Source organism: Schistocerca cancellata, chromosome 1 (genome assembly GCF_023864275.1).
Source record: "Schistocerca cancellata isolate TAMUIC-IGC-003103 chromosome 1, iqSchCanc2.1, whole genome shotgun sequence".
Classification (NCBI taxonomy): Eukaryota; Metazoa; Arthropoda; class Insecta; order Orthoptera; family Acrididae; genus Schistocerca; species Schistocerca cancellata.
In genome coordinates this window covers 547,236,950-547,264,435 of record NC_064626.1, presented here as the reverse complement: position 1 = coordinate 547,264,435, position 27,486 = coordinate 547,236,950, and the positions used below count along the sequence as shown (strand labels likewise).

The 27,486-nt window shown below is 42.9% G+C and overlaps 1 protein-coding gene across 2 annotated transcripts in view; it reads left to right on the top strand.

The window, feature by feature from the left end:
* LOC126180007 (cerebellar degeneration-related protein 2) overlaps nucleotides 1-27,486 on the top strand; it is a 457,053-nt gene that overhangs the window by 144,978 nt on the left and 284,589 nt on the right. Inside the window, exon 1 of one of the 2 annotated variants that reach the window (XM_049924660.1) lies at nucleotides 11,085-11,276. The exons of the other annotated variant lie outside the window; for it this stretch is intronic. Within the exon in view, the coding sequence (XP_049780617.1) occupies nucleotides 11,231-11,276 (46 nt within the window). The 5' untranslated portion in view covers nucleotides 11,085-11,230. Of the gene's footprint in view, nucleotides 1-11,084; nucleotides 11,277-27,486 lie in introns of those variants that run through there. 2 annotated transcript variants of the gene reach the window in all.

The following is a 27,486-nucleotide window of genomic DNA, read 5'->3' as shown; positions in this document are numbered from 1 at the left end:
ATATGCCCCTACACGAGCACTATTACTGATCAATATTTTTTGATGCGCAAAAATATTGTCCGCTTATGGGTTACATTGAGCGATTGTGTAATAATATTAGTAATGAGCGCATCAAAAACTTAAGAAATAGATAGCTTTACCTGACAAAGATTGTGCTATCTGTGAACAATATTCACAATATCGTCGCCAGCCGCTCACATCGCCTGGCTTATTCCATCTATTAACAAATAGTTGGAAACGAGAAGAGACATATAAGGTGTTTAACACTTCATATTACAGGCTTCTAGAGAAACTTAGGAGGTAAAGTGTTACATAGAAACCCATATCCCGAAACATCATTCAACTACGCTACTTAGCGTCAAAGTTACAGGCGCCGGCACCCGTAAATGTATGTATATACAAGGTGATTCGATGACAATACAAACTTTCAGGGATGATGGAGAAGGATAAATGTATGAATTTCAGATGAAGGTTGCTGTACTGCAAACGAACGAGTCGATAGCTATAAGCGAAAACCGTTATGATATCTCTGACAGTGGAATACATTTACCAGTACTGTTGTTCCTAAGATTGTAGGGCAGGCAACTTTCATAGGTGTTAGTATGGACGAAAACAAAATAAAGGTGGCTAATAAACGTGGATTCTAAAATGCAACCTGAAGAGCTTGAGCTCTTTTCAATAGAACTGTTTCGCACTAGCGAAAACGAAAAATTGCCCATAGGTCCTTAGGTAGGCTATTTGATTTAGAGCCCATGTTTCACATTTTTTTCTTGTCTTGGTCCATACTACATCTGAAATTTGCATACTCTACATTCTTAGCAGCAGCAGCATGCACACACTGTCAGAAGTATCACAATGATTTTCGCTCATAAGATGTTCGTTTCCATCCTTGAAAGTTTACAATATCATGACGGAATCAACCTGTATATACATACATTTACAGAGGACGGCGACTAGACTTTCAGGTCGTTAGACGACGTTTCAAGACATGGGTTCATGTGTAAAAACTTAGTAAATAAGTTCCCTCTGCAGCCTCGGGAGATGTGTAGGATCAATTGTTATACATCCTCCATATAATTGCATAGAAATTGTACTGCGCCACCTTTCATATACTACTAACCCGTAGGAGATACACTGTATGAACAGGCCCTAACAGCACAGCAATACGTAGGTGAAAAGCAACGTCAAAGTAACTTTCCCTCCTAAGACCACAATTAATTGTCCCGACAAGACCTTGCTACATTCAACGACGTAATCTGTGTAACTTGAAATAATGGTCTGTACTAGCACGACGACGTCACATAGTATTTTATATTCAGCTTCTCACGCTATAAATCACACAACAGCTCGCTACATCATTATCTACGAATGGATGAACACAATAAGAATCTTGGTGGTATAATGGGGTCAGTGGTAGCTATGTGGATATTGATTACAACAACGCATCTATCAGGGTTCACTACGTTCGTAAGATGAACTGACACCAAACCTATTATCACCAGAAAAATACTAAATGTGAGCGTCCACGGGCAGTAGGAATGATGTACTTACGTCACCAATAACAACAACCTACAGTGGAGCATATTCTGTGTACTCTGATAACACAGCTAAACTTTCTCAACAACGTAGGTAGTAGAAACTATAGCTTTCGCATAAAACTGATGAATACGTCATATTGATCCGTTGCCTCTTGTAGCTGCTCCTCTTTTCAAGCGTAAACGAATAATCATACGTGCACTCAGTGTGAAAGCTATAAATTTTTACGTAAGTCGGAGGATACATTCACAAAACAAAGATATAATCTTATCGTTGTCAATTAACGATAACTTCTATAAGTAATGCCTTGCTACAGCAATGTCCTTAATTCTAACTATCTCGTTTGTCTCAAACTTTAATTATAAATGAAAAGTTACTCCACTTTATTCTTAATCACTTTCCGTAACACGCGAACTTGATTTCCCTGTCTAAAGATTACCAGTCTTTTCGTTGCAAGTCGTTCATCGAAAAATACTGTTCCTTCTCTTTTATTTCTCTGAACTTTGTTTTTACCAGTATTCCAGTCCTTCACTTCATTGGCCTTTGGACTTACTTTATTGCGAAACGATACATTCAGGATATTAGTCTTTCAAATAAGCCTTTGATTTATTTATTTTTTTCTTGAAGTATGCGGCGGCGCGGTTCTTTCAGTCCCTTTACGATGGACCTGCACCAACCTGTGAACATAGTCTCAGCATATCATCAATAAGGAAGCCGAGTGAAACCTACTGTACTTCGACCTGAACCAGGCTGCAATTGAAGTCACTAATCTAAGTTTCGGGAGAAAGTTTTCACACGAAATGAAAGGTTGGAAATTTTGTCCTCAATTAATATATTCTGAAACTTGGGTGAACAAGTATCACTGCGAAGCCCGAGCTAGTCTTAACACACTCACAATCCCTTTCACTCACGTTAGCAAGTTTATGGTGTTGCATTTCCCGAAAATGTAATAGCTACAAAAATACGTATTGTTTTTGATTGAGAATGCTCGCCAAATATTAAATTTGTCGGTACCTAATGCAGTCTGTTTTTAGCCACCGACCTGCTCAATACGCCACGCGGAATATGTCTTTTCTCGTCACAAAATTCACTTAAAAATTCCGAAATTTCTACACACACACACACACACACACACACACACACACACACACACACACACACACACACATCGGAATAATTATGTCGTACCTTTCCAACACTTTTGATGTATGAAACACTGCTGGATCCGGCAATTTATCATTTCCATCGGAACCACTACTGCACACGTCCGATCTCTTTCATGGCTAGCCTTCGACTCCTCTCTAAAACACTAAGTCTTCTCTACCAGCCGAGAAAAGCGCGCGAAGAATATTGCTTTACCATGAGTCAGTTTACTCAAAAGCCAATAGCAAAAGAACCTTTTCCCGCATCAGTCCGCGCTTTACATCAATTGTTGTTTGTTGTTGTCTTCAGTCCTGAGACTAGTTTGATGCAGCTCTCCATGCTACTCTATCCTGTGCAAGCTTCATCTCCCAGTACTTACTGCAACCTACATCCTTCTGAATCTGCTTAGTGTATTCAACTCTTGGTCTCCCTCTACGATTTTTACCCTCCACGCTGCCCTCCAATGCTAAATTGGTGATCCCTTGATGCCTCAGAACATGTCCTACCAACCGGTCCCTTCTTCTTGTCAAGTTGTGCCACAAACTCCTCTTCTCCCCAATTCTATTCAATACCTCCTCATTAGTTATACGATCTACCCATCTAATCTTCAGCATTCATCTGTAGCACCACATTTCGAAAGCTTCTATTCTCTTCTTGTCCAAACTATTTATCGTCCATGTTTCACTTCCATACATGGCTACACTCCATACAAATACTTTCAGAAATGACTTCCTGACACTTAAATCTATACTCGGTGTTAGCAAATTTCTCTTCTTCAGAAACGCTTTCCTTACCATTGCCAGTCTACATTTTATATCCGCTCTACTCCGACAATCATCAGTTATTTTGCTCCCCAAATAGCAAACCTCCTTTACTTCTTTGTCTCATTTCCTAATCTAATTCCCTCAGCATCACCCGACTTAATTCGACTCTATTCCATTATCTTCGTTTTGCTTTTGTTGATGTTCATCCTATATACACCTTTCAAGACACTGTCCATGCCATTCAACTGCTCTTCAAAGTCCTTTGCTGTCTCTGACAGAATTACAATGTCATCGTCGAACCTCAACGTTTTTATTTCTTCTCCATGGATTTTAATACCTACTCCGAACTTTTCTTTTCTTTCCTTTACTGCTTGCTCAATTTACAGATTGAATAACATCGGGGACAGGCTACAACCCTGTCTCACTCCCTTTCCAACCACTGCTTCCCTTTCATGTCCCTCGACCCTTATAACTGCCATCTGGTTTCTGTAAAAATTGTAAATAGCCTTTCGCTCCCTGTATTTTACCCCTGTCACCTTTAGAATTTGAAAGAGAGTATTCCAGTCAACATTGTCAAAAGCTTTCGCTAAGTCTACAAATGCTAGAAACGTAGGTTTGCCTTTCCTTAATCTATTTTCTAAGATAAGTCATAGGGTCAGTATTGCCTCACATGTTCCAACATTTCTACGGAATCCAAACTGATCTTCCCCGAGATCGGCTTCTACTAGTTTTTCCATTCTTCTGTAAAGAATTGGCGTTAGTATTTTGCAGCTGTGACTTATTAAACTGATAGTTCGGTAATTTTCCCATCTGTCAACACCTGCTTTCTTTGGGATTGGAATTATTATAGTCTTCTTGAAGTCTGAGGGTATTTAGCCTGTCTCGTACATCTTGCTCACCAGATGGTAGAGGTTTGTCAGGACTGGCTCTCCCAAGGCTGTCAGTAGTTCTAATGGAATGTTGTCTACTCTCGGGGTCTTGTTCCGACTCAAGTCTTTCAGTGCTCTGTCAAATTCTTCACGCAGTATCGTATCTCCCATTTCATCTTCATCTACATCCTCTTCCATTTCCATAATATTGTCCTCAAGTACATCGCCCTTGTATAGACCCTCTATATACTCCTTCCACCTTTCTGCTTTCCCTTCTTTGCTTAGAACTGGGTTTCCATCTGAGATCTTGATATTCATACAAGTGGCTCTCTTTTCTCCAAAGGTCTCTTTAATATTCCTGTAGGCAGTATCTATCTTACCCCTAGTGAGATAAGCCTCTACATCCTTACATTTCTCCTCTAGCCATCCCTGCTTAGCCATTTTGCATTTCCTGTCGATCTCATTTTTGAGACGTTTGTATTCCCTTTTGCCTGCTTCATTTACTGCGTTTTTAAATTTACTCCTTTCATCAATTAAATTCAATATTCCTTCTGTTACCCAAGGATTTCTACTAGCCCTCGTCTTTTTACCTACTTGATCCTCTGCTGCCTTCACTACTTCATCCCTCAAAGCTACCCATTCTTCTTCTACTGTATTTCTTTCCCCCATTCCTGTCAATTGTTCCCTTATGCTCTCCCTGAAACTCTGTACAACCTCTGGTTCTTTCAGTTTATCCAGGTCCCATCTCCTTAAATTCCCACGTTTTTGCAGTTTCTTCAGTTTTAATCTACAGTTCATAACCAATAGATTGTGGTCAGAGTCCACATTTGCCCCTGGAAATGTCTTACAATTTAAAACCTGGTTCCTAAATCTCTGTTTTACCATTATATAATCTATCTGATACCTCCTAATATCTCCAGGATTCTTCCATGTATACAACCTTCTTTTATGATTCCTGAACCAAGTGTTAGCTATGATTAAGTTATGCTCTGTCCAAAATTCTACCAGACGGCTTCCTCTTTCATTTCTCTCCCCCAATCCATATTCACCCACTATGTTTCCTTCTCTCCCTTTTCCTACTCTCGAATTCCAGTCACCCATGACTATTAAATTTCCGTCTCCCGTCACTACCTGAATAATTTCTTTTATCTCATCATACATTTAATCAATTTCTTCATCTGCACAGCTAGTTGGCATATAAACTTGTACTACTGTAGTAGTGGGCTTCGTGTCTATCTTGGCCACAATAATGCGTTCACTATGCTGTTGGTAGTAGCTTACCCACACTCCTATTTTTTTATTCATTATTAAACCTACTCCTGCATTACCCCTATTTGATTTTGTATTTATAACCCTGTATTCACCTGACCAGAAGTCTTGATCCTCCTGCCACCGAACTTCACTAATTCCCATTATATCTAACTTTAACCTATCCATTTCCCTTTTTAAATTTTCTACCCTACCTGCCCTATTAAGGGATCTGACATTCCACGCTCCGATCCGTAGAACATCAGTTTTCTTTCTCCTGATAACGACGTCCTCTTGAGTAGTCCCCGCCCGGAGATCCGAATGGGAGACTATTTTACCTCCGGAATATTTTACCCAAGAGGACGCAATCATCATTTAACCATACAGTAAAGCTGCATGCCCTCGGGAAAAATTACGGCTGTAGTTTCCCCTTGCTTTCAGCCGTTCGCAGTACCACAACAGCAAGGCCATTTTGGTTAGTGTTAAAAGGCCAGATCAGTCAATCATCCAGACTGTTGCCCCTGCAACTACTGAAAAGGCTGCTGCCCCTCTTCAGGAACCACACATTTGTCTGGCCTCTCAACAGATACCCCTCCGTTGTGGTTGCACCTACGTTACGGCCATCTGTATCACTGAGGCACGCAAGCCTACCCACCAACGGCAAGGTCCATGGTTCATGGGGGTAGGTTTTCATCAATAACCAATCGCAAAATAGTAAACCTCACGACTGCACTTTTTACCGACGTAATTATTTAATATGCTGAAATTTTGTTTATTCATAGTTATTTAATTTTGTTATTTATACCTGAATTAACTTTCCCTTTACCATAAACTTCCTTTAAAAATTTATTCTACAAAAATCCCCTTTGTCCATATCCATACTACTTTGAAATGTTCCACACTAAATCCTACTACATAACTCGTTAAACAATTATCTTCATATTAACCTTAAACCACACTCACGCATCATTCATACTGCTAAAACACATTTATAACATTTTACCTACACAAAAAGACATAACACTACATGAAAATGCTAGAACGGTTTATGAAAAACATTCAATTACTTTAGTGCACTCTAGTGGGCACAATGGAAACTAAAATCAGTTCCCCTATCCAATACTGCCCTGTATCGGCTGATACATAAACTGCGTGCGCGTCCAGTCTCGCGTCACCATCTGTCACTCTCCAGCTCTGAGACACATCTCCCACTTAACCGCCTCCAAGGCAGGATCGTTAGTTATACGGCGCTACGCCTCAAGTAGTTTGGGGATAAAGGATAAGTCGAGTACTGACTTTTTCATTTTAAAACCACTTTATTTCCTGATATTCGATCATTTTCAGGTACAAATGAGCGTTTTGTTTCATGAGTACTGGTGCTCTATTCATAACCCCCACTAAGCGGAATTGTAACAAAAAATAAAACCAACTCGTCACCGCCACTTCTCAGCTATATGAACTTCAGTTGATCAGACAAGACTCAACCACTTCAGACATTGACATCAGCCACACACTAATATTTAAAACTCAAAACACAGCTCTCGATCTCTTTCAGAGAGAATTAGCGCTTTGTCCTTCAGGGCCAAATGGAAAAGCTATCACATTCTTAATAACTTTCCGATTGTTTATCAATAAATAATTATTATGTAGGACATTCGTTCTCTTTAATGTAGACTTCACATTCAGTGCATCCAACGAGATTTCCAGAATTTACTGTATTAGGACACTCAAGCCGACGCCACAATAAATCCTAACTCAATAGCGCCAAGTCACTATTTCTCAGTACTTGCGTACCGCTGTACAGACACAATGCAATGCAACGCTACTATCCCTTAGTGCGTGCTCAAATCCTCAGTCACAAGATAACGAAAGGACTTCGCGTCAACATGTCACTTCACATACACCTTCCATAGGAAAATCTAAGAAAAGTATTGAAACACGGTTCGCCTACCATTGCGTGGCTGTTAAGCAACACAGCGCACCATTAATCACAAATAGGAGAAACTAATCGCACACTTCAATAAGTCGGAGCTTTCCCTATTCCGGGCATGTCTATCGAAATAGACGCGCTAATCATTTTCTACGCAAGCCGATAGTCCTCTCAAAATATCTTTCTAAAAGACTTAAAACTGCTTTGAACATGCTTGAGATCTATCTCCATTAAAAACTAATTCACATATCGTGAGAGCCGTTCTCATCACACTCTTGAGATAATCCCTCTAGAGGCTCACTACTCGACCAATACTCAGATATCACCCCTGAAATTCTAATAGGACAAGCAAAGAACAGTTCTCTGCGAACAATCATACGTAACTAATCCTCTCTTTAACAGTAAGTGTTTCTTCTTAGCAGTCGCTGGCAAACGTTCCTAGCGGCCAGCTGCATGATAGTGGTTGTCTCTGCCGCACGCAGACATCCACCAGTCGGCTGGAAGTTGCAGACTTGCTGACTTGACAGGACACAGCTTTTCTCGACCATCAGGTGTCAAATATCCGCAATATTTTAACACAAAAATATAACTATACAAACAACTTATTCTCTTCATTTTTCTAACACATACAAAGTGTATAACTTTGCTTCCGCCGTTTTTTCTCCAACATTTGAGGCTTCAATGAAACAAATTGGTTACACATGTATCATTCAAAGTATTTTCCATCGCTGGCCACTACGTTCTCCCATCTTTCGGGCAGTGTACGAATCTCGCATCGAAAAAATTTTTCAGCTTTTGAAGCGATCCACGAATCGATCCAATTTGTGACTTCTTCTTGAGATCGGAAGTTTTGGTCAGCCAGGCCATGCGCCATTGATCTAAACAGGTGATAGTCAGAGGGAGCAATGTCTGGAGAATACGGCGGGTGGGGTCGGACTTCCCATTTTTAACGTTTCCAAGTACGTTTCGATCTCTTCTGCAACGAGGTGTCGAGCGTTGTCGTGCTGCAAAATCACTTTACCGTACCTCTCGATGTATTGCGGCCATTTATGTTTTAATGCTCTGCTCAAACGAATTAATTGCGTTAGATAACGAGTACCTGTGATTGTTTCACTTGGTTTTAACACCTCATAGTACACGACGCCGACCTGCTCCCACCAAATGCAGAGCATGATCTTGCAGCCGTGAATATTTGGTTTGGCCGTCGACATGGAAGCATGGCCGGGATATCCCCATGATTTTTTGCATTAGGGTTATCGTAATGAACCCATTTTTGTCCCCAGTCACAATGCGATGCAGAAATCCCTTCAGTTTTTGCCTCTGAAGCAACTGTTCACAGCCACGTCTTTTCGTTTCAGCTTACACTGGATCAAAGTTTTTCTTCCTGAATCATGCCCATAGCCTTGAGACGTTTTGAAATGGCTTGCTGTGTCACTCCCACTAGTCGTGCCAATTCTTCTCGAGTTTGACGGAGTCTTCACTCAGCAATGTCTCCAATTCTGCATCTTCGAAAACATTCTCTCTACCACCACTATGCCGGTCTACGACGTTAAAATCGCCGTTCTTCAAGCGCTGAAACCACTCACGACACGTTCTTTCATTAATAGCGCCCTTACCATACGTACTTCAGAGCATTCAATGAGGCTCGGCCACTTTTTTCATATTGAAACAAAACAGTAACACCTCCCGCAAATGACAATTAGGCTCGTAAACTGACATTTTCAATCAAGAACAACTTTATGATGCAGACACAAATCGACTTATGTTCGAATGAGGTTATGTTGACCGAAGTCAAAGCTAACTACCTGACGGCTGCGATCTGTTTCTTTCGACTGCTACTTACTGTTGTTGCCTCCTATTGGCAAACGGCGGAAGCAAAGTTGTACACCTTGTAAAAACCGATAAGTTGAGGCGATACAAAAAAGTGACGCTTTTTACGGGCTGCGGACGGTTTGTCACATTACAAAATAATCACTGCCGGCATTGCTGAACGTTAGGACAGACGGAGTATAAAAAGAGAAATATTAGAATTATTCTTGAGAGTTGTTGCTCAGTACTACACTACTGCTCACCGTACAGCTGCGAGGGAAGATATTTAAAAACAAAACTTAAAGAACAAACATAGGGCACCGATTTCCAGTTATATATCAAATGTTGGACCATCAGCGCGTAAAAAGTTCTGATAATCATTTCCTCAACAACCTTCGTTAGTTTTTCACGCGCAGTTACCAGTTTCATTTTTTTAAATTAAACAAAGGAAAGCAATTACTACAGCAGGAACGTCATCATCATCCAACATTTCGAACCAGCCTAAATATTGCATTTATAGAGTAGCCAAATGAGAACTTCAAAAATATTGCACAGTATTATTATACTGTAATACGGACAGTTTAAGGGCCGCTTAAAACTTAAAGAATGTATCCTGAAGCCTATACCATCTAAGCGTTCTAATAAATAGCCAGTTTATACAACATATTTATTAAGCTTAGTAGGCGATATTTAGGCTTGCCATGTATCCAGGATTGGCCTGGACAGTCCTGGTCCGGCGTTTGAGATTTTAAAGACTGCCGAGGATTTTTTAACGTCTTAAATCTAATAGTTCGACAGAGCGTGTTCAATCATTATCTTACGGCCGTGCCTCTCTGTCGATCTTGTAAGAGCTGCTTTTCGCCGACGTCAATGGGGAGGCATGGCCCTCGGTTCCACAAGTACTGTCATTTGGCGGTACAGGGAGAGCTGTGTGTCTGTTTTCGTGTATAACTCGTCTCATATTACGGATCGTTTTCTCTATATTTGTTTGTGTGACAGTTTAGCAGTGGACAGAACAAAGTATGTTTAATATTGTGCTTACAGTGACAATGAGCGTGTTTATCGCACACTATGTACTAAGAATTGCCTGCTGCACATAAAGGAAAGGGTGATACGAAGGCCACGCGAGAACAGCTAAAAGCGGGAGCGGTATTGATGCTACTGCTTCACCAAACATGAGATTTTAAAGCCAAACGAGGAAATAATAGTTATCTGCAGAGTGCTGCTAAAGGGGGGCTAAATTTTCATCCAACACTGCTAGACACGAACACCATTTCTGAAGAAAGTAATGTCCAGTGAGAAATAAAACTGAATAAATACAACTGAATAAATAAAGTTAATGCTTCAGTAAACTGTTGTAACACTTTTAGGTATCGTGCTCGTAGTACTACATCGTGTACCAGGATGGAAAGAACTGCCATTTGACAAGTATGACACTCAAACGTGCTAACTAATATAAAAAGTGTTGGTTTGCACTCAAATATGGTAAGCCTAGTGGCAATTAATAATGTAATTACGTTCGCGGTAGGCGCACAATCACTACAGTTTTCGTTATCACTAATTCACTTCCATATAACACGCTAGCCACTGGATCCTCTCCTCCGCCCCCCCCCCCCCCCCCGCCGCCCCATACGCTCTGCACCTCTTTGCAAGACTTACCACGGGTTCCCACGTGGCCGGCGCCACGATCAATACTCGCTCCCGCCGTCATAACAAGGCGAGAGTTGGCAGCACTGGCGCACGCGGCCGGCGCGCGACGCTTCAAGGTTCCCGCGCGACAGTGCAAGCCGGACCTCCCTCAGCAGAAGAACTGCGGGCGTCGGCAATCGGAGCTGCCGACGCGCGTGCTCGACGTGTGAGGTGCGTGTGTGGTGGGCGCGAGACTCTGTGAAGTAACGCCGTACCCAGTGGCAGCGGCTTCGCCTGACGACATGGATTACGACGACGACGAGACGGATGAGCAGGGCATGCTCGAAGGTGAGCTGTAACAGTTCATTTAAAGGCCGATTTTCGTGCGAGTCTCCCTATGTGAGAAACAGTTTACTAACGACCGTTCAACCAGTTAGCGAAAGGAGAGGACACACTTAAAAAAATGAAGTGGAAGGGGGTGGGAGGAGGGAGGGAGGGAGGGGAAGAGGAAAAAGAGGGGGAGGAGTGATACAGGCACTTCCGCGTCGATCAATAATGTAAACAAGGGTCCGTAGATGCTGATATTAGACTTGCTGTCATCCAGCATGACATACACCGTGTAAATTAACCAAATGCAGTGTATTCTGATTATGAATCATTAGTAGGAACACAGAATTTTATAGAAATGTTAGATGGAAAAGCGGTAAGAGGAACACAAATTTGTGTGCATCTCCCGTGCTTAAATGTTCTGAGGACTAAAGGGCGAAAGTTTGCTTATAGCTTGCTGCTAACTACGAAACTGTAGGACAGTCTACTTTGCGGGCCGCCTTACAATGCAGTTACTGACTTACTGAGTCACATGTTTCTGGCTACGTATTATCATGCGGCCGTGAACAGCTGTTACAGTCGCCGTTTCCTTGTCAGAAGAACGCTGCAAGGTCTTTCCGCAGTGGGACATACTTTCTGGTACCTGTTTATGTATGCGTTGTTAGGGGTGTTATCTCAAGGAATAAATAAATGGAAATTTAACTTAGACATCAGTCAACAGTTCATTTGTAACGGACTACATTGTTCGAAAAACAGACCCAAGAAATCGTGATTTGGATGCACGCCTTATTATCTTAGAGTACTTCATAAGTGTGAATGGAAAATTAATAAATTTCGGTGTCCCATTGCCTGTCGATACTAGCTGCTGGCTACGGAAAATTACGTTCATATTTTTGCGGGTAATGTAGAGATGAAATACTTGGTTATTTTAAGCAGGTTGTACTTACAAACAAAGGCAATGAAGTTCGAACATCTTCAGGAAGTGAGAACACATTATGGATATGAACTATTTTACTCATAAGTCAATACCTTCCAGATTTAGTGCGCTTTTCCATAAACGAAGTGGCTGGCAGTACTAATGGTATGAATTATAATTCACACTCCCGTCAACAGGTGGTTCTACTGAGCTGGATTCTGAACATACTGGGCTACCCCAGGTCAAAACAGTCGAAACCGAATCTGAATAGTTGATCGTAGCCTGTTGATACATTGTACTCAGAGTTTTCTTGTAAGACTCCGAGGAATTTTTTATTGTGCCTCTTTGAAAACTAGTATACTCAGGGTAAAAATATAAGTATACTCAAAGCTGTAAGTAGAATATGCGGTGTATCGATCATACTTGATCAGCGAATTGATACAACGCCTTTGGATAGCACACCATCTTCAAATCCCTGGATCCGACATGTACTTAATTTTTGGGTATCGCTGATAGTTGTACTACAGATTTGAATGTGTGGGTAAAAAAGGTAATTTGAAATTCGTAGTGGTACGTAGTGTTCTGTGAAGTTTTTTCGCGAATTGCTTCTATTAACACAATTAAGACTTGGGCTCTCAGACATAACTTGCTTACAGTATGTTATAGTCAGGAATATTACATTTTAAACAATGTCTCAGATATCGCTGTTAGAAAAATGCTTATCCAGGATACATTTAATACATTTAATACACTGGCACCCGCGTTCAACTAGTCTAGCCACAATACAGCAACGTGCAGCGAAGCTAATGTCGCTTTCGTAAATAAATGTAATCCTTGCGGAAGGTACTGCGCTTATACAATAAAAAGCATAATGATACAGATAGCCTAATGAATTTCTTGTAACAAATTACGTTACGCTAATGAGAACTGAAACGGCAAATTGTTTCGGTAGGAAGTTAAAATTCCTAAAGCACTGGAGCATTCATCATTGGTTTGCTATTCTGAGTATTGCAATTGATTCAGAGATAGGGTGCCAAGTCATCTATACACAAAGAATAAGTGCTTCACGGTCCCCAGAAGAACTGTTGTAAACGGGAATATCGCAAGTGCTTCCCTCGTCCCATTGATGGAGCTGTCTCAGTGATATTTTAATTAAAACTTGTAACCTTACTGTGTAAAAATAATACAGTAATTCTCCGGTTTGACAGAAGTGCTCGTTTCCCAGGGTAAAAACGCAAGTTGGCTCCATGACTCTAACTTAGAGCTGCTGGTGTATTACGAACACAAAGCGCAAGTAATTGGATGTGGCGCCGTAACTTGTTATCTCGGCCGTTAATTATAACCGAAGAGATCTTCAAATGAGTAAGAACGTGGGGACATCGATTTTCCAGAAACAATACAGAAGCCTTGTTATGGCTATTGACACAGTTGTCTTTGAAGGTGAAATTCCCAGACAGACCGACCTTGAATTAAGAATAACTGACAGAAAAATAATGCTAAGGCAGATTTCCATAACAAATACCTCACCGTATCTAAACGACAGGACATTACAGTTTGAATGAAATTATACTATTCTAACGGGCGGTTAAATTTTCCATGCCGCAAGGACAGCCTGTCAGTCGGCTGCCGCTATCTTGCCACTTCCACTGTGCAGAGCAATGAGCCTGCATTATCAAGTAGGAAACTTGGCATAATTAGAGAAAAATGCTCTGGACCTAATAACAGATATTTGATACACTGTAAGAGATCGATAAAACCCGTGATATTTATAAAAATTTACTTGATTATTGCATGAGAGGAACATTAAATTTGAAGCCTTAAGAATACTGATAAATTTGATACACATTCCAAACGTTACGCGTAATTGCGAAAGATTGGTTGGCGAGTGAGCTATGGGTAACAAACGAAAACTATTGTATTTGAGTAAGTCAGTAGATCAGGAGGTCTTGGCAAGTATGAAGTTTCCTCTGACAGGAAAGTATGTTTCAGAAGAATTACCTTAGCACTAGCCTTAAATTTAAGGAGAGGTTTCGGATACTTTCATCTATATCAAAAGTAAACTTCAATTCTTTTAAGCGTTTTGTATGGAGACAAACTTTAAAGCAATTTTGTATCGCCACGCGCAGTGAAGAGCCGTAGCGGCTGCTTGTAGACGCTCACAACGTCGGGCCTTGAACGTCAGAAGTCAACTAATTTAAATCACTAAACGCAGAGCATTGGCTCCGGTTGGACAATGACGGGAAGGAAATTGGCTGCCCTGCTTGAAGGAACAAATAGAGCTGTCATTTGTAGCTAGTGAAGGGACACGAGAGTACACTAAAACTGGCTAGCAGGATAGGTTTGAGGTTCGCCCTTCCAGAATGCGAATGCAATGCGTAAGAGCGTTAAGTTACTTTCCCAGTAGTGCTGTGGACGAGAAAGACATTCGATCGCGGTCGTAACACAGGGGTGAGGATAACGGGCTACTGTGTGGAGGGTCTGGGGGAGAATCTTGACGCGAGTAAAACCACCGCAGCCATGTGGAACTGCTGTGAACGATACATGCACTACTGGTTTGTAATGCAGGATGACATGGAGTAGCCTGTTGATAGTTACTATTACAGGTATCCGACGTGTCCGAAAGCACTGTTACAAGACGTGCAGGTAGGGGTGCATTATAAAGTACGCCAGTTCCATGCCTACTGTCACAAGGTACGAGTGTATAGGTGGTTGTATCTAGAGCGGCTATAGTGGCCTGAATGGAAGCTTAATTTCCCATCGTCCAGATACGTACATTTTGTGAACTGCTAGCAAAAGAAAGCACCCGCTAACTGGCGAATTGCCAGTGTCGTTAAATGGAAATTCCACGATCGTAAAGTTAGTGACACATAAGGTCAGCTAATTCCAATCCAGGTAAGTTCATCTGAAATTGTGTTGAGAGGCAGTGGATTGGGCGCGACTGCTGCCGTAAAATAAAAAGGGGCTTTGACGTTAAAAGGGTTTCAAAGTGAATCTCTCACTTCGAAGCAAAGTATGCGTTGTTCTACGACTTGGTGGCAGATTAAAACTGCGTGCAGGACTGGAACTCTAACCCAAAACCTTGCCTTTCGTGGACAATACCCTTGCCGGCTGAGCATCTAAACAAGACTCAAGACGCAACTTCGTAATTTTGTATGCAGATACCGTTTTCCTAGCTTCAGATTTTGACGAACTCCCTTGCATACATTGGACGGGAGAAAAAGGGTACTGAATAGAATGGACTTAGCCACAGCGTAGGGGATTGTTTACACCATGAATATGCTGCAGACTGAAACATTTATTCTAGAAATAGTACCCTATGCTGTGGCTCTCCACAGTACCGCTTTCTTACAAGAGTGCTAGTTACGCAAGTCGCGCAGGAGAACAACTTACAGTTCGGAGGCGTAGGAGAAAGAAACTGGCCGAAATTTCCTGTGAGGGCGCATTGTGTTTTGTGCTTGGGTAATTCGGTCAAAAAAATGGTTCAAATGGCTGTGAACACTATGCGACTTAACTTCTGAGGTCATCAGTCGCCTAGAACTTAGAACTAATTAAACCTAACAACCTAAGGACATCACACACACACACACACACACACACACACACACACACACACACACACACACACAGACACAGACACACACACACACACACACACACACACACACACACACACACACACACACAACCTATGCCCGAGGCAGGATTCGAACCTGCGACCGTAGCGGTCGCTCGGCTCCAGTCTGTAGCGCCCAGAACCGCACGGCCACTCCGGCCGGCGGTAATTCGGTCACCGAAAGGATTGCTCGCGAAAGAAGTTTCCGGGTTCGGCACAGACGATTGTAATCTGTCAAGAAGTTTAATTCAAAATGTTTATTGAACAGAAGCTCCGACTCCAGCGGAGTGATCCGTGCATCCGTGGAAGAGATTTGGAACTTGGCTGAGCTAGTACTGGTTTGAATGATTGAGTTTCGGTACGATTGAGGGCGAGATACTGTTATAATCCTTGGTTTCTTATTTTGCGTTTTCGGGCCTAAAAAAATGCACAGCGGAGGTCGTAACATAGGCCAATTAACAAAACTGCGAGGGTCGGCAATGGGCTGTATGCCTTGCTTAACGCCACGGAAAATGCGATGACACGGAGTAGAAATAACGAGAGATCACACGCAAACTCCAGTTCCATTTAACATAAATGGCGGAACTGCGTAATTCGTATTCACGGCTGCCCTGAAACATCAGATTCAAAAAGAAATTTGTGTGCGAAACATTAAAATATGCTGGACCCTGACTCTACATTGATATTAAATCTTTCGCGTCCTGTTTCATAACTTTTAGGCACTAAGAAACGTAGAATGGATCGACTATGGCTCCAAACTTGAGACGACAGGGCTCCAGTGTGTTCCTCGCTCGTGCAGGACTGTCTCGTATAGCACCTATGTAGCAGTGCCACATCAGCAAAATAATCTCTCTGAATTCTGAGCTGAACCATCTGGCAGAATTTAAATCTAACATTGATGAACGGAATTCTACTCTGTGGCTCAAATAATACAACGCTAACATCTGAAAGGGTGCAAGTAACTAACTTGTGAATGTATAGTTGTAAACTATAGAGTTGTTACTGTTTGTCGTCAGTCGCCAACGTCGGCCCGCGTACAACTAGCAGGTGAGTCTGCTAGACAGCTGATGCGACATGTGAAGTCCACTGGGCTGTTTTTGCGTGTGTTGTCACTGCGCGTCTGCTACGCCATGCGGGCGCCCGGGGCCGTGTTGTAAGCGGCTGGTGGCCCACATCGCCCACGCAGCAATCCAGCTCGCTCGCTCGTGAGTTAACGCAGCGCCAGATCTGCGTGCCGGCGACAGGGCGCGGCGCGGGGGCGTCAGGCGAACGTGTCCAGTGTCTCTTGAGCACTACGCGCGAATGGTGGGGAGCGTTGCAGCCGAGTACGTGCTTGCGTCCCGCCCAAGAGGAGGCATCGATGCAGAGTTCAGCAAGTGTTCGTTCGGTACCAGCTCTTCGGTAGCTTGGGTGCGAGAAGGCAGTACTGCGAGAAGGCAGTACTGCGAGAAGGCAGTACTGCGAGAAGGCAGTACTGCGAGAAGGCAGTACTGCGAGAAGGCAGTACTGCGAGAAGGCAGTACTGCGAGAAGGCAGTACTGCGAGAAGGCAGTACTGCGAGAAGGCAGTACTGCGAGAAGGCAGTACTGCGAGAAGGCAGTACTGCGAGAAGGCAGTACTGCGAGAAGGCAGGATAACCCCGCCATTGAGAGATTTCCACGTCGACCTATCTCACTGAGCCGGTTCCAAACAACCGATTGAGAGTGTCACATGTTCGCCTGTTACCGCTTGAACGCCATAAGCAGCGCTATAAAGCGACCAGGGGATGGACATTTTGTCCATTGACCTTATGTAGTATTTTGTTCAGCGTTTGTGTAGTATAAACAAATAACACTACTTTCATCTCAGAATGTAGGAAAACTACTTCTGTAGGTAAGAGCGTGTTTAAGGTAGGTATATGACTAGTTTATTTGGCCAATGTGCCTTAGTTCTAATTCAGTGTGACAACCACAACTTGAGATTGTGAGACTTTCATGAGCTTCGACATTGTCAAAGCTTGAAGTGTATTACTTCAGAAAAGTGAAGCATCCAGAACACGTAGGCCGATGTGAGCGTAACGTACACACCGTCGGCGGCTGTATAAATGATTAGTTGCAATTGCGTGTCGAGCAGAATAGTCACCGGAATTCGTGTTACGATGTATGATCAGGTACGAGGCGTGAAGAGCGTCGGATGTTGACCGATCAGTGCGAGGGCACGAAGATGCTGCATACTCGTGATACGGCGTTATCAGCACATGACAGTTTGAAAGGGGATTCATCGGGGGCCTGTTTGGCGGCTGGTCGAATCGTGCAATCTCCAGATTTTTGAGGCGTTCTAATGTGTCACTGGCCCGATGTTGGACTGCACGGGAACGTATGGTAAGGTGTACCAGTCACGGTTCTGGTCGATCACAAGAAGACAGGATGGGAGTATTGCGCACGTGGATCGTAGCCCCTTCGCATCTGCGCCGTCATCCCAGAATAAGTAGTGGATTCTCAGCAACAGCGCATCATCCCGCACCAGCGGTCGCGGACGAGCAACGATCAGTCTAGGGAATGACCGTCCGCGCGTAGTGATGCGTGGCGTGTGTGGACGAGTACTGTCCAGTTGAAAAACTGGTCCGACGATACTCTCGCTTGTGAGGTTACGCATGAGGCCCGAGATTTCTAAGACTTACATCGTTGTGGTGGCAGTTTCTTCAGTCACTAACGGCCGTGATTCCACTTTTAATGAAAAAAAATTGATATATTAAGTAAAAATGAATGGATGAAAATGGGGAAGAAATGGCTTTAAATATTTGTTATTTACTCTTTCAGTACGAACTTTGTTGTAGAACCCCTTACTTACGTGTGGTAATAAAAATTCATTTAGACAGAATTAAGCACATTTAAAATTACGTGAACCTTAGCAACCCTCTCATGCTGACAAATTCATACTAACTGATTAATAACATTTATGACTCTGAAATTTGTATAAATTAAATTTTTTACGTATACATTTTCTAAATGCAGTGGTTTTTTAAATATTCACTGAATTCTTTCCCGGCGTTAGCTGTGGAACACAAGACTGTCTCTGTTAGCATAAAATGGTTAAATATTGCCAAGCCGACCGGAACGTTTAATTATCATTGACAAAACACACTTCACTATACGTTTGTTATTTGCTTTAGAAATTGAAAGAACCAACAGATTAACAACTTCAGCGTTAATTATCCGCCTATGAATGCTCAAATGTAAAACCAGTAATAAATTCCGTCAGCCTCAGGATCGCTGTAAAAGAAAAATATTATTACAGAAAATATTACAGTAATAACCAACGTCCTTTATACAAAATTAAATAATATTTTTTGTTAAACAATTACAGTACATACGAATTGCTTTTTTGTTGGTATGAACTGTACGTAGTGTTCTCATTACCGTACACGTTCCTAACAGGCGTGCCACAGTTGTTGTTGTCAAGCATTTGCAAATGTGCACGCTCGAGTTCAGCAATTCTGTGCGTCATTTCATTTTATTAATAGTGTGTGTGCTGCCAGGGAACGTTACACACTCGCAACACAAACGGTGCTTTTGGAGCGGTGCCGTGACAGGGAAGTACAGACTGCCCGCCCACGAATGTCAACGCATTGTGTACGGCGAAGAATTGCGGTTCCACACGACGCTGAATAACGAACGTCTGGTAGTATGGTGGCAACATGGGGAGAGGCCCATTCTCACTGTTTCTTGGAGAGGCACAGTGCAGTTAGTTCCTGGTGCCATGGTGAGGGGAGCCATCGGGCGTGAGTTCAGATCACGGCCGGTAGTGATTGAGGAAAGTGACACCACAACGATATATGTCTTAGAAATCTCGCACCTAATGCGTTAATGCGTTACCTCACAAGCGAGACTATCGTCGGACCAGTTTTTCAACTGGACAGTACTGGTCCACACACGCCACACATCACAACGAACTGCGTACACGATTTTGTTTCCCCGCGGCCAGCAGGACCCAAAATCTGTCGTCGACAGAACGTGGATGAAATGAGCTAGAACGGTTCCAGAGTCAGTATCAAAGATATCGGGGACTAATTAAAACAATTGAGGGCCTGCTTGCCAGGAGACGTTATAACGGTTTTGACATCCTTCCCAACCGAAATGGTGCACGAACGCAGGCCAAAGGGATACAACGTCATACTGATAAGCCGGCTCATATTGCCAAATTCTTTCTAAATTTGACCCGATTTTGTAGGCGTTTAAATAGCATCATATACTCTCCAAACCCTTGAAGTTTTTCCTCCACGAATTCTGTGTGCTTAACTTTTGTCATAAAGTGAACTAATACCCTTAGTCAGTTAACAATGGTAAGGACGTTAGGTGAGAAGCGGCGTGGCGATTTTTTCCTGCACGCTCGCTCGGTGGGGTCGCGGAGGTGGCACGTGCTGGCTGCGACGGCAGTAAAAGGCAGGGCAGGGCAGGGCCGGGCCGGCCGTTCATTTCCGCGGCCCCTCGCAATTTCCTGTCCCCTGCTGCTACCATCGCCGCCAAGCGGGGTGGTCCAAGCACAGCCTTAGAATACTTTCCACAAACGTCCAGCTGCAGCATCCTACGTTGGTACTGGAATGAAGCTCCGGGAGCTTAGTGGGATGTGTTTCATACTGTCATACGTAGTCGGCAAGGTACAGCAGATTTGTGTATGATACCGTGCAACAATGAAAGCAGAAAATACGAAGAAAATTCCTATCTGCTTTCAATCCCCATTAGTGACAATAAAAATCCCGGAAGCCGTAACCGTACGTTTGTCGAAATTAGAGCACAGTTGTTAAACGTCTTTGCATGTCGGTTAGTCACACAATCTTAGCGTTTGAGATTCCGCTGAACGAGAATTCTGCAGGTGACACGTCTAAGATGCACAGTGTCTGAGAACGTCAGGCGGTTTGAGGGCGGACTTGGTGTACACAACTTGGCAGTCCTGTAACACTGTGGCCGTGCGGTTCTAGGCGCTACAGTCTGGAGCCGCGAGGCCGCTACGGTCGCAGGTTCGAATCCTGCCTCCGGCATGGATGTGTGTGATGTCCTTAGGTTAGTTAAGTTTAAGTACTTCCCAGTTCTAGGGGACTGATGACCTCAGAGGTTGAGTCCCGTAGTGCTCAGAGCCATTTGAACCATTTTGTAACACTGTGGCAGAACACAAGATGCGTAGCGACTACTTTCAAAACTGCCGCGTGAAATTCTGCTCGGACAGTTTTTCGGGTCCTTTCTGTGGCGTAGAGGGCACAAGCGACAGTCATCGAGACTGTGTTCAGTCCCTCAGGAGAAAGTTACATCAACATGTTCCACCCTTTAAAATAGTGTACAGGAAAGCATAACATGGTTGAACTTCGAGGCAGATAAACTGTCCTGGGAGACGAACGCGGAATCTTGGCCTTTGCGGGCAAAGGTTCTAGCATCTAAGCTAAAGACGCGGCTCGTCACCACCATCTCTGACATTACCACTGTCACCTGCCTAACTCAGTCGGTAAGAGCACTGATTACGAAATTCAGTGTTCCCGTTTTAATCACCCGAGCTTGCAAACATATCAACCTGGCATGAAATTTCGAAGAAACGAACGGCCCACTGCAGAGTTCCGTTCACATCACGTTTTCTGTTCGTTGTGTGTTACGGCGACTGGTGGGAGAAAAAACTAAGAACCTCCGTCGCTTTTTATTTCCCCGTTTGTAACAAAGTTTGTCTCTACCCACTGGTTCGTGGCATTATTACTAGTTTCAGAAATCGTGTGTACGGCGGATCTCGTCTGCAAACTGCTTAAAAGGTGCAATTTGTGAATATCTCAATGCAAATGCTCGTTGCTGTGGGTTTAGTGACACATTTGCATGCTACTCGCAAGGGGACAGCGCCTGGTGATCAGCAATTTCGTCAAAGTTCGTGGTATATGTAGGGCCTAGTCGGAAATGAAAGCGACGGAAGTGAGAGCTCTAAATGGACAAGCATTTTGATGAAATAAAATTTTTCGCGCGGGTCGGCTGAGAGATAAGCCATTTCTTAGCGCAGTTAATCAAACAGCGGTTGACGCACCGGAACTACTTCAGAACGCTAATTCGAAGTGCGTGGGTCGAATCTCTGTGCGGAAACTTTCAAATTTACGTTATCTACTCTGCAAATCAACCGAAATAATGCTAAAAATCTTGTATATATTCGTCAAATCCGTGAAAAGGAAAGGCAAAAGATCTGGGATTTGCAAATAATTGTAATTAGTGTCTAAGAGAGCTCTGCAAATTTCAAAGAAGGGATAGTAATTACAGCGTTCAGGACATCTTATTCCGTTAGTTTTATTTTGACTTACGAGCAGCCCTCGGCAGCTGCGCACGAACAATTGGTTCTCCCATTTTTACTGTGAATCTCACGTCAGCACACGTAAATCGTCAACAGTAAAATAATAAAAGAATCTAATTTTATATACGAAGTTCTCATGTACACCTTACGATCAGGCCCTGATCCGGGGGAGGGGAGGGGTGGAAAACTAGGGTGTTTATCCCGGGTGGAAATTTCAGGGGGGGGGGGGCGCAAATTCATATTCTTGAAGAAAAAAAAACCTTGTTTCAGAAAGCGCCTAGTATCCACCGCACATTGGCCTATAGATTGTTCGTATGATTTTGGTACGCATCTTATTGGTTTGTGAACATTTCTGAAAACATTTTAAGTCGATATCTGAACGAATAATAACTTGATTTCTGAATGCGTGCATAGTGTACGTCATATCTCTGCCAAGGAAATCCCCGTGGCGTCTAGAAATAAAAGAACTTTTACCACAGACGAAAAGGGACGGGGCTATACGAGCTGAGACGAATAAACACGAACGGGTGAATGCCGATCGCTGTTTACGTTGTTGATGGGTGTGCGAATGATAAGCGGCGTTATAATTATTAGAGAAATCCTTGGATTCGGACTACCAGACCGGAAATAAACAAGAGCAACACGGAAGAACGATTACGTGTTGTCTTCCCGGTATATCAAAGAATGAAATTTTTGCCGGAACGCTATACTATGAAGGGCCAGTTGTACACTCCCCGGTTAGCAGCCGCCCAAGTTCTATTGTCGGAATAGCGCGGAAAACGCGTTGTACGAACGCTTCATATCGTCTAACTGAAGAGTAACCGCGGGATAACTAACCGGTGATTCTGGCAGGATTAGTGAAGACTAAGTTTTGATAATGGCAGCAATAGTTAAAGAATTAGTGATAAGATTGATTGTTAGAAGAAGGAAGGAGAAGAAAACTGGACATCGCACAAACTATATGGAAGAATATATTGTTACAAAATTGTATAAATATCGGACTATTACTGCTTTTCGATCTGGTGCTTGAGAAACTGGAGCAAATCGGTGAAATGTAAAACTATTTCCTAACATAAAACTTTCTGCTTGTAGTAGGCCTAAGAGTCATTTGACATTGCTGTTTCGTAAATCATATTCTGTCGTGTTGTTTATATAAATGAGGTACATACAAATGACGATTTGTGCCACAACGTTGTCGCTTATTTGGCGTGTTAAAATTGCTTCAGTACTAGAAAGGCGTTTTATGTAGCAGACAGTGACAAAATAGACAATCAAATTGAGAAACCAAACTAGTCTCGGGTACTATTCGTATTAATAGCTTTTTCAGTATTAGATAACGATGTTTTTTCATGTAGCAAAACGTTTGACGAACTTTGAGGTAATAGATACTTTCGCAAAAAGAAAGGCACGCCGTGTAAAGCTGTTGCAAGCTGACAGAGGAAAAAGGTGCTGGAACCTGAGGACTGAAGAAATGTGTACTGCCTTGCTAGTCTCTTGTCTTCACTGCTTTTATGTTTCCTGTATTTAATTTTATGCCACACAAAAGAGGTAGTTATTAGCTAATAGGCAATAAAGAGTGCAAATTTTCTGAGTACTTCTGATTCTCCCAGTCGCAAATAATCCCATCCAGTAGTGTTTTTTTTAAGGGGGGGTGGGATGTCAAAATGGCCGACTGAGAGCGGGAGAGGCTCCACAGGACATTTTAATTTCCACTTTCTTGAATGTAGGTGTGACGGCTTCCATTAAGAAACATACAGGTTTGAATTCCACCGAGCAAAATACAGTAATGTGCGATAGAAGAATGCTATGGGGCACTGCACTTTGGCACACTTAAAACCAGATAACATATCTTACATTCCTTCGAATATGTATCAGACTCTTGAGAAAGAAGTGCGCTACAAAATGAACATTTTTGGAAAATCAGGTTTTTTTAAATTTCTGACATCCTATCTCAAACGCTCGATGGGAAGTGGTGGGGGAACCACTATAAAGTTTTCGCCCGGTTCGGAAATATCATAGTTGTGGGGCTGCATACAATCCCTTCCTGGAAATGTTTGCAATCCTCAAATTTCCTTCGCGTTTGCTTTTTAAGCCTTTAATGAAAACTATTAATAAACCGAAATAATGCTCAATAACTTGTCTTTGCAATATAAATAACGTAAAAACTAAAAATAGAACAAAGAAAAAATTTCCCCACCTCCTTCGGATTAGCGTTCTGAATTCTTCCCGTTGCGCCAAACGCTCCTTGGTAACTACGCCAACATAAGAGCTCATACTGCGACAGCCGCTACCCAAAAATGCTTTTTTTTCCCAGGCTTGGCCATCTGGAGCTCCCAGTTATCACTTTCACTTCTGCCCAAGTCCTAAATGTACCATATGTTTAGACGAAATCGGTGCGAAGGTGTAGGCGCGGTTCCTTTCTTAGAGGCACCTTCTATAAAGGCTGATTTACGGACCAAATTGGGGAGAAATGACAGCTCAGAGGAGAATCTGATTTCCTGCAGTAGGACGACTAATACTAAATAAGCGCAAATAACTGTGCAACTAGAATGTTTACACTATACGAGAGCACGCCCTTCTCTAAAAAATTTCTGTGATACCCTTAGTGGGTCTTGGTACGCTGTAGCTCAGCACGCAGGAAGAAGGGTCCGACCTCAGACACTAAACTTGGGCATCGATCCTAGAATCCTGAATTAGATTGTCCGAGTATTTTGTGACACTAAAACTGCGGAGCAACTGAGCTGGAGGTGACACGGGCGTATTTCCTGAGTAGCCCATAATCTACAGATGTAAAAATATATCGTCCGTGTCAGTTCCACTACATAACTATTTACTTGCTAATTAAAAGTTACACAAATACGAAGGTTGTCAGCAAATGTCTTCGGCATGTGCAAAAAAACGGAATGTACACTACTGTCTATCAAAGGAAAGAATCGAGAAGTACTTTATTCTACGCCCTCAAACTTAAAATTAAGTCGGCATTACCACGCTGAGTAGCAGTTACTGTTAGTGAATGGACAAAGTTTGTTTATGTATTAAAATGAAAGTATCTGCGCAACAGTGCAAATAATCATATGTGTTGTCTCGTTTATTTCCTAATCCCTATTTATCTTAGTTTCCAAACGAAACCCAATTAGCCTGCAATGGGTCACAATACTGCGAAAATTTTCTAAACAACGCCCGAAATTCTTCGGAGTTAGGGGTTCAACCAATATTAACAGTACATGCACTGAGAGACGATATTTATTATAATGCAAACAGCGTGATTTCAACACCACACACAAAATTGCTAAGATATCCATGAGCGTGCCTAGTTCAGCCCATCATGTACCACTGCCTTTCAGACTCTGTACTGCAGTGATTTGACACCAGAGCAAAACTTAAAAGTGGAAGGCGTAAGTCACGGCCAACCGATTCCGCTCAAATCGGGCAAGTCGCCTGTGTGCAGCACTGACTTGGATATTTTGGCTCAAAGCCCCTACGTTTTTCATAAAAAACACCTCTGAAGTTCGTAACTATTAATCACTACTAAATTGACAGGATCGACAGATAACTGAAAACTGAGCATTTTTCATTACTCTGTATGGAAAGGGCGAACGCATATTTTCGTAGACATTGAAGAAAGGAATTTTCACGACTGCCGCATATGTACCCGTAAGGCAAATGTCGTTAAACAAAAGCTCCGCCGGCGTAACATAAAGTGATCCTTTTTGAGAGCAGAGAACCTTTTAGGTTTTCAAATGCATTCTGCAATCTTGCTTTTATTTGCATTTTTCAGTGTTGAAATTAGTAGGAATAGGAGAGTTAATGAGATAATCAATAATGAATAATACTATAGGCTGGTAAGAAAGGCTTCGATTAGTATAGAATTTATATTCTAAGTCTTGTTATGTAGAAAAAATTCCGGGTAAATAGCTGAGAGGTCGTTACGAGGTGCTACAGCGGAACACGCGCTGCTTGTTTACAGCGCGGCGCGGAATATAACTTAATTTTGAGGTTTCGAAATTGCAATGTGCTTCAGGAAACTCGGTGGGAATTAGACAACCGCGAGGATGCAAGACGATTCATACCACAACAGCAGTGATTTTTCAGGCGATGTTACCGTGAGGTTTGTTACAGTTAATTCCTGAAAACGAGAAGTTTTCGAATGTAAATAGCCAGTTTTCCGCCAACTCTTCGGAAAGGACAGTGTAGTCACGCCACTAGCGCCACTGTGAGGACGCAAATAAAGTTTGATTTAAATACATTCTAAACGTTGGTCAGCATTAATCACCTATGAGACTGGACGTGGTAATTCTGTGTTAGTCGAGAATGCCTCCAAGGCGAAAAAAATGCCATTATCAGCACTTCACAGGGTGTGAACGAGGCCGTGTAACAGGGCTACTAGAAGTTGGATGTTCCTACTGCGAAACTGGAGAAAGACTTCAAAGGAAAGTAGCCACTATACATGGGGTGGCGGTCGATATTCACCTTTGCCTTCATTCGCTTCCTAAAGACACGACTCTAGCCTCGTCCTACCGCCTCCAGTTTCACGATCTTCACATGAAACTTAGCGATAGTACCTTTACATACACTGATGGCGCTCGGACTGACCGTGGGGTCAGGTGCGCATTCGTCATTGGCACCCGCGTCTTTCGATATCGTCTTTCGGCACACTGCTCAATATTTACAGCCGAGCTTTTCGCCTTGTATCACGCCACGGAGTAAATCCGGTGACACAGGCTTCCCAAATGTGTCCTCTTCTCAGACTCGGCGCCCTCCGGTCTCTATGCGCTGTACACTATCAATTAGTGCAGCGGGTCCAGGAAAATTGTCATTTGCTCCCTCTTGGTGGAGCCAATGTCAAGTTTCTGTGGGTCCCTAGTCATGTTGGTCTGCCAGGAAACGCAGCTGCTGACGCTGCTGCCAAGGCTGCAGTCCCCTTACCTCCGATGATCTCTGCGTTGCCGTCTGTCAGGCGGTGGTGTCCCTTTGGCATCGCCAATGGTCCTCCCTTCACGGGAATAAGCTTCGGCTTCTGAAGCCCCTCCTGGCGCCTTGGACGACCTCATCTCGGCCCTCCGAGACTTGGCTGCGTATTGGGCACTGCCTTTTTAGCCATCGTCAATTGCTCAATGGCGCTGCCCCACCACTTTGTACGCATTGCGCCCGAATTTTTACTGTCCGCCACTACCTGCTAGAATGCCTTTTTTTTTACTAATTTACGTTCCATCTTGGGTTTGTCAGCTGATTTATCAGCTATTTTAGCAAATGACGCGCGGGCTTTTTATCCGCCGAAGCAATATGGTGAAGGCCATTTAATTTTTAGTTCTGTATGGTGTTTCCTTAGCCATTTTTCCACGTGCCTTGTTTAGATGTCTATTATTTCCATTGTGATTGACACACAGTCGTGTCCCTTGTCTCTGTGTTTG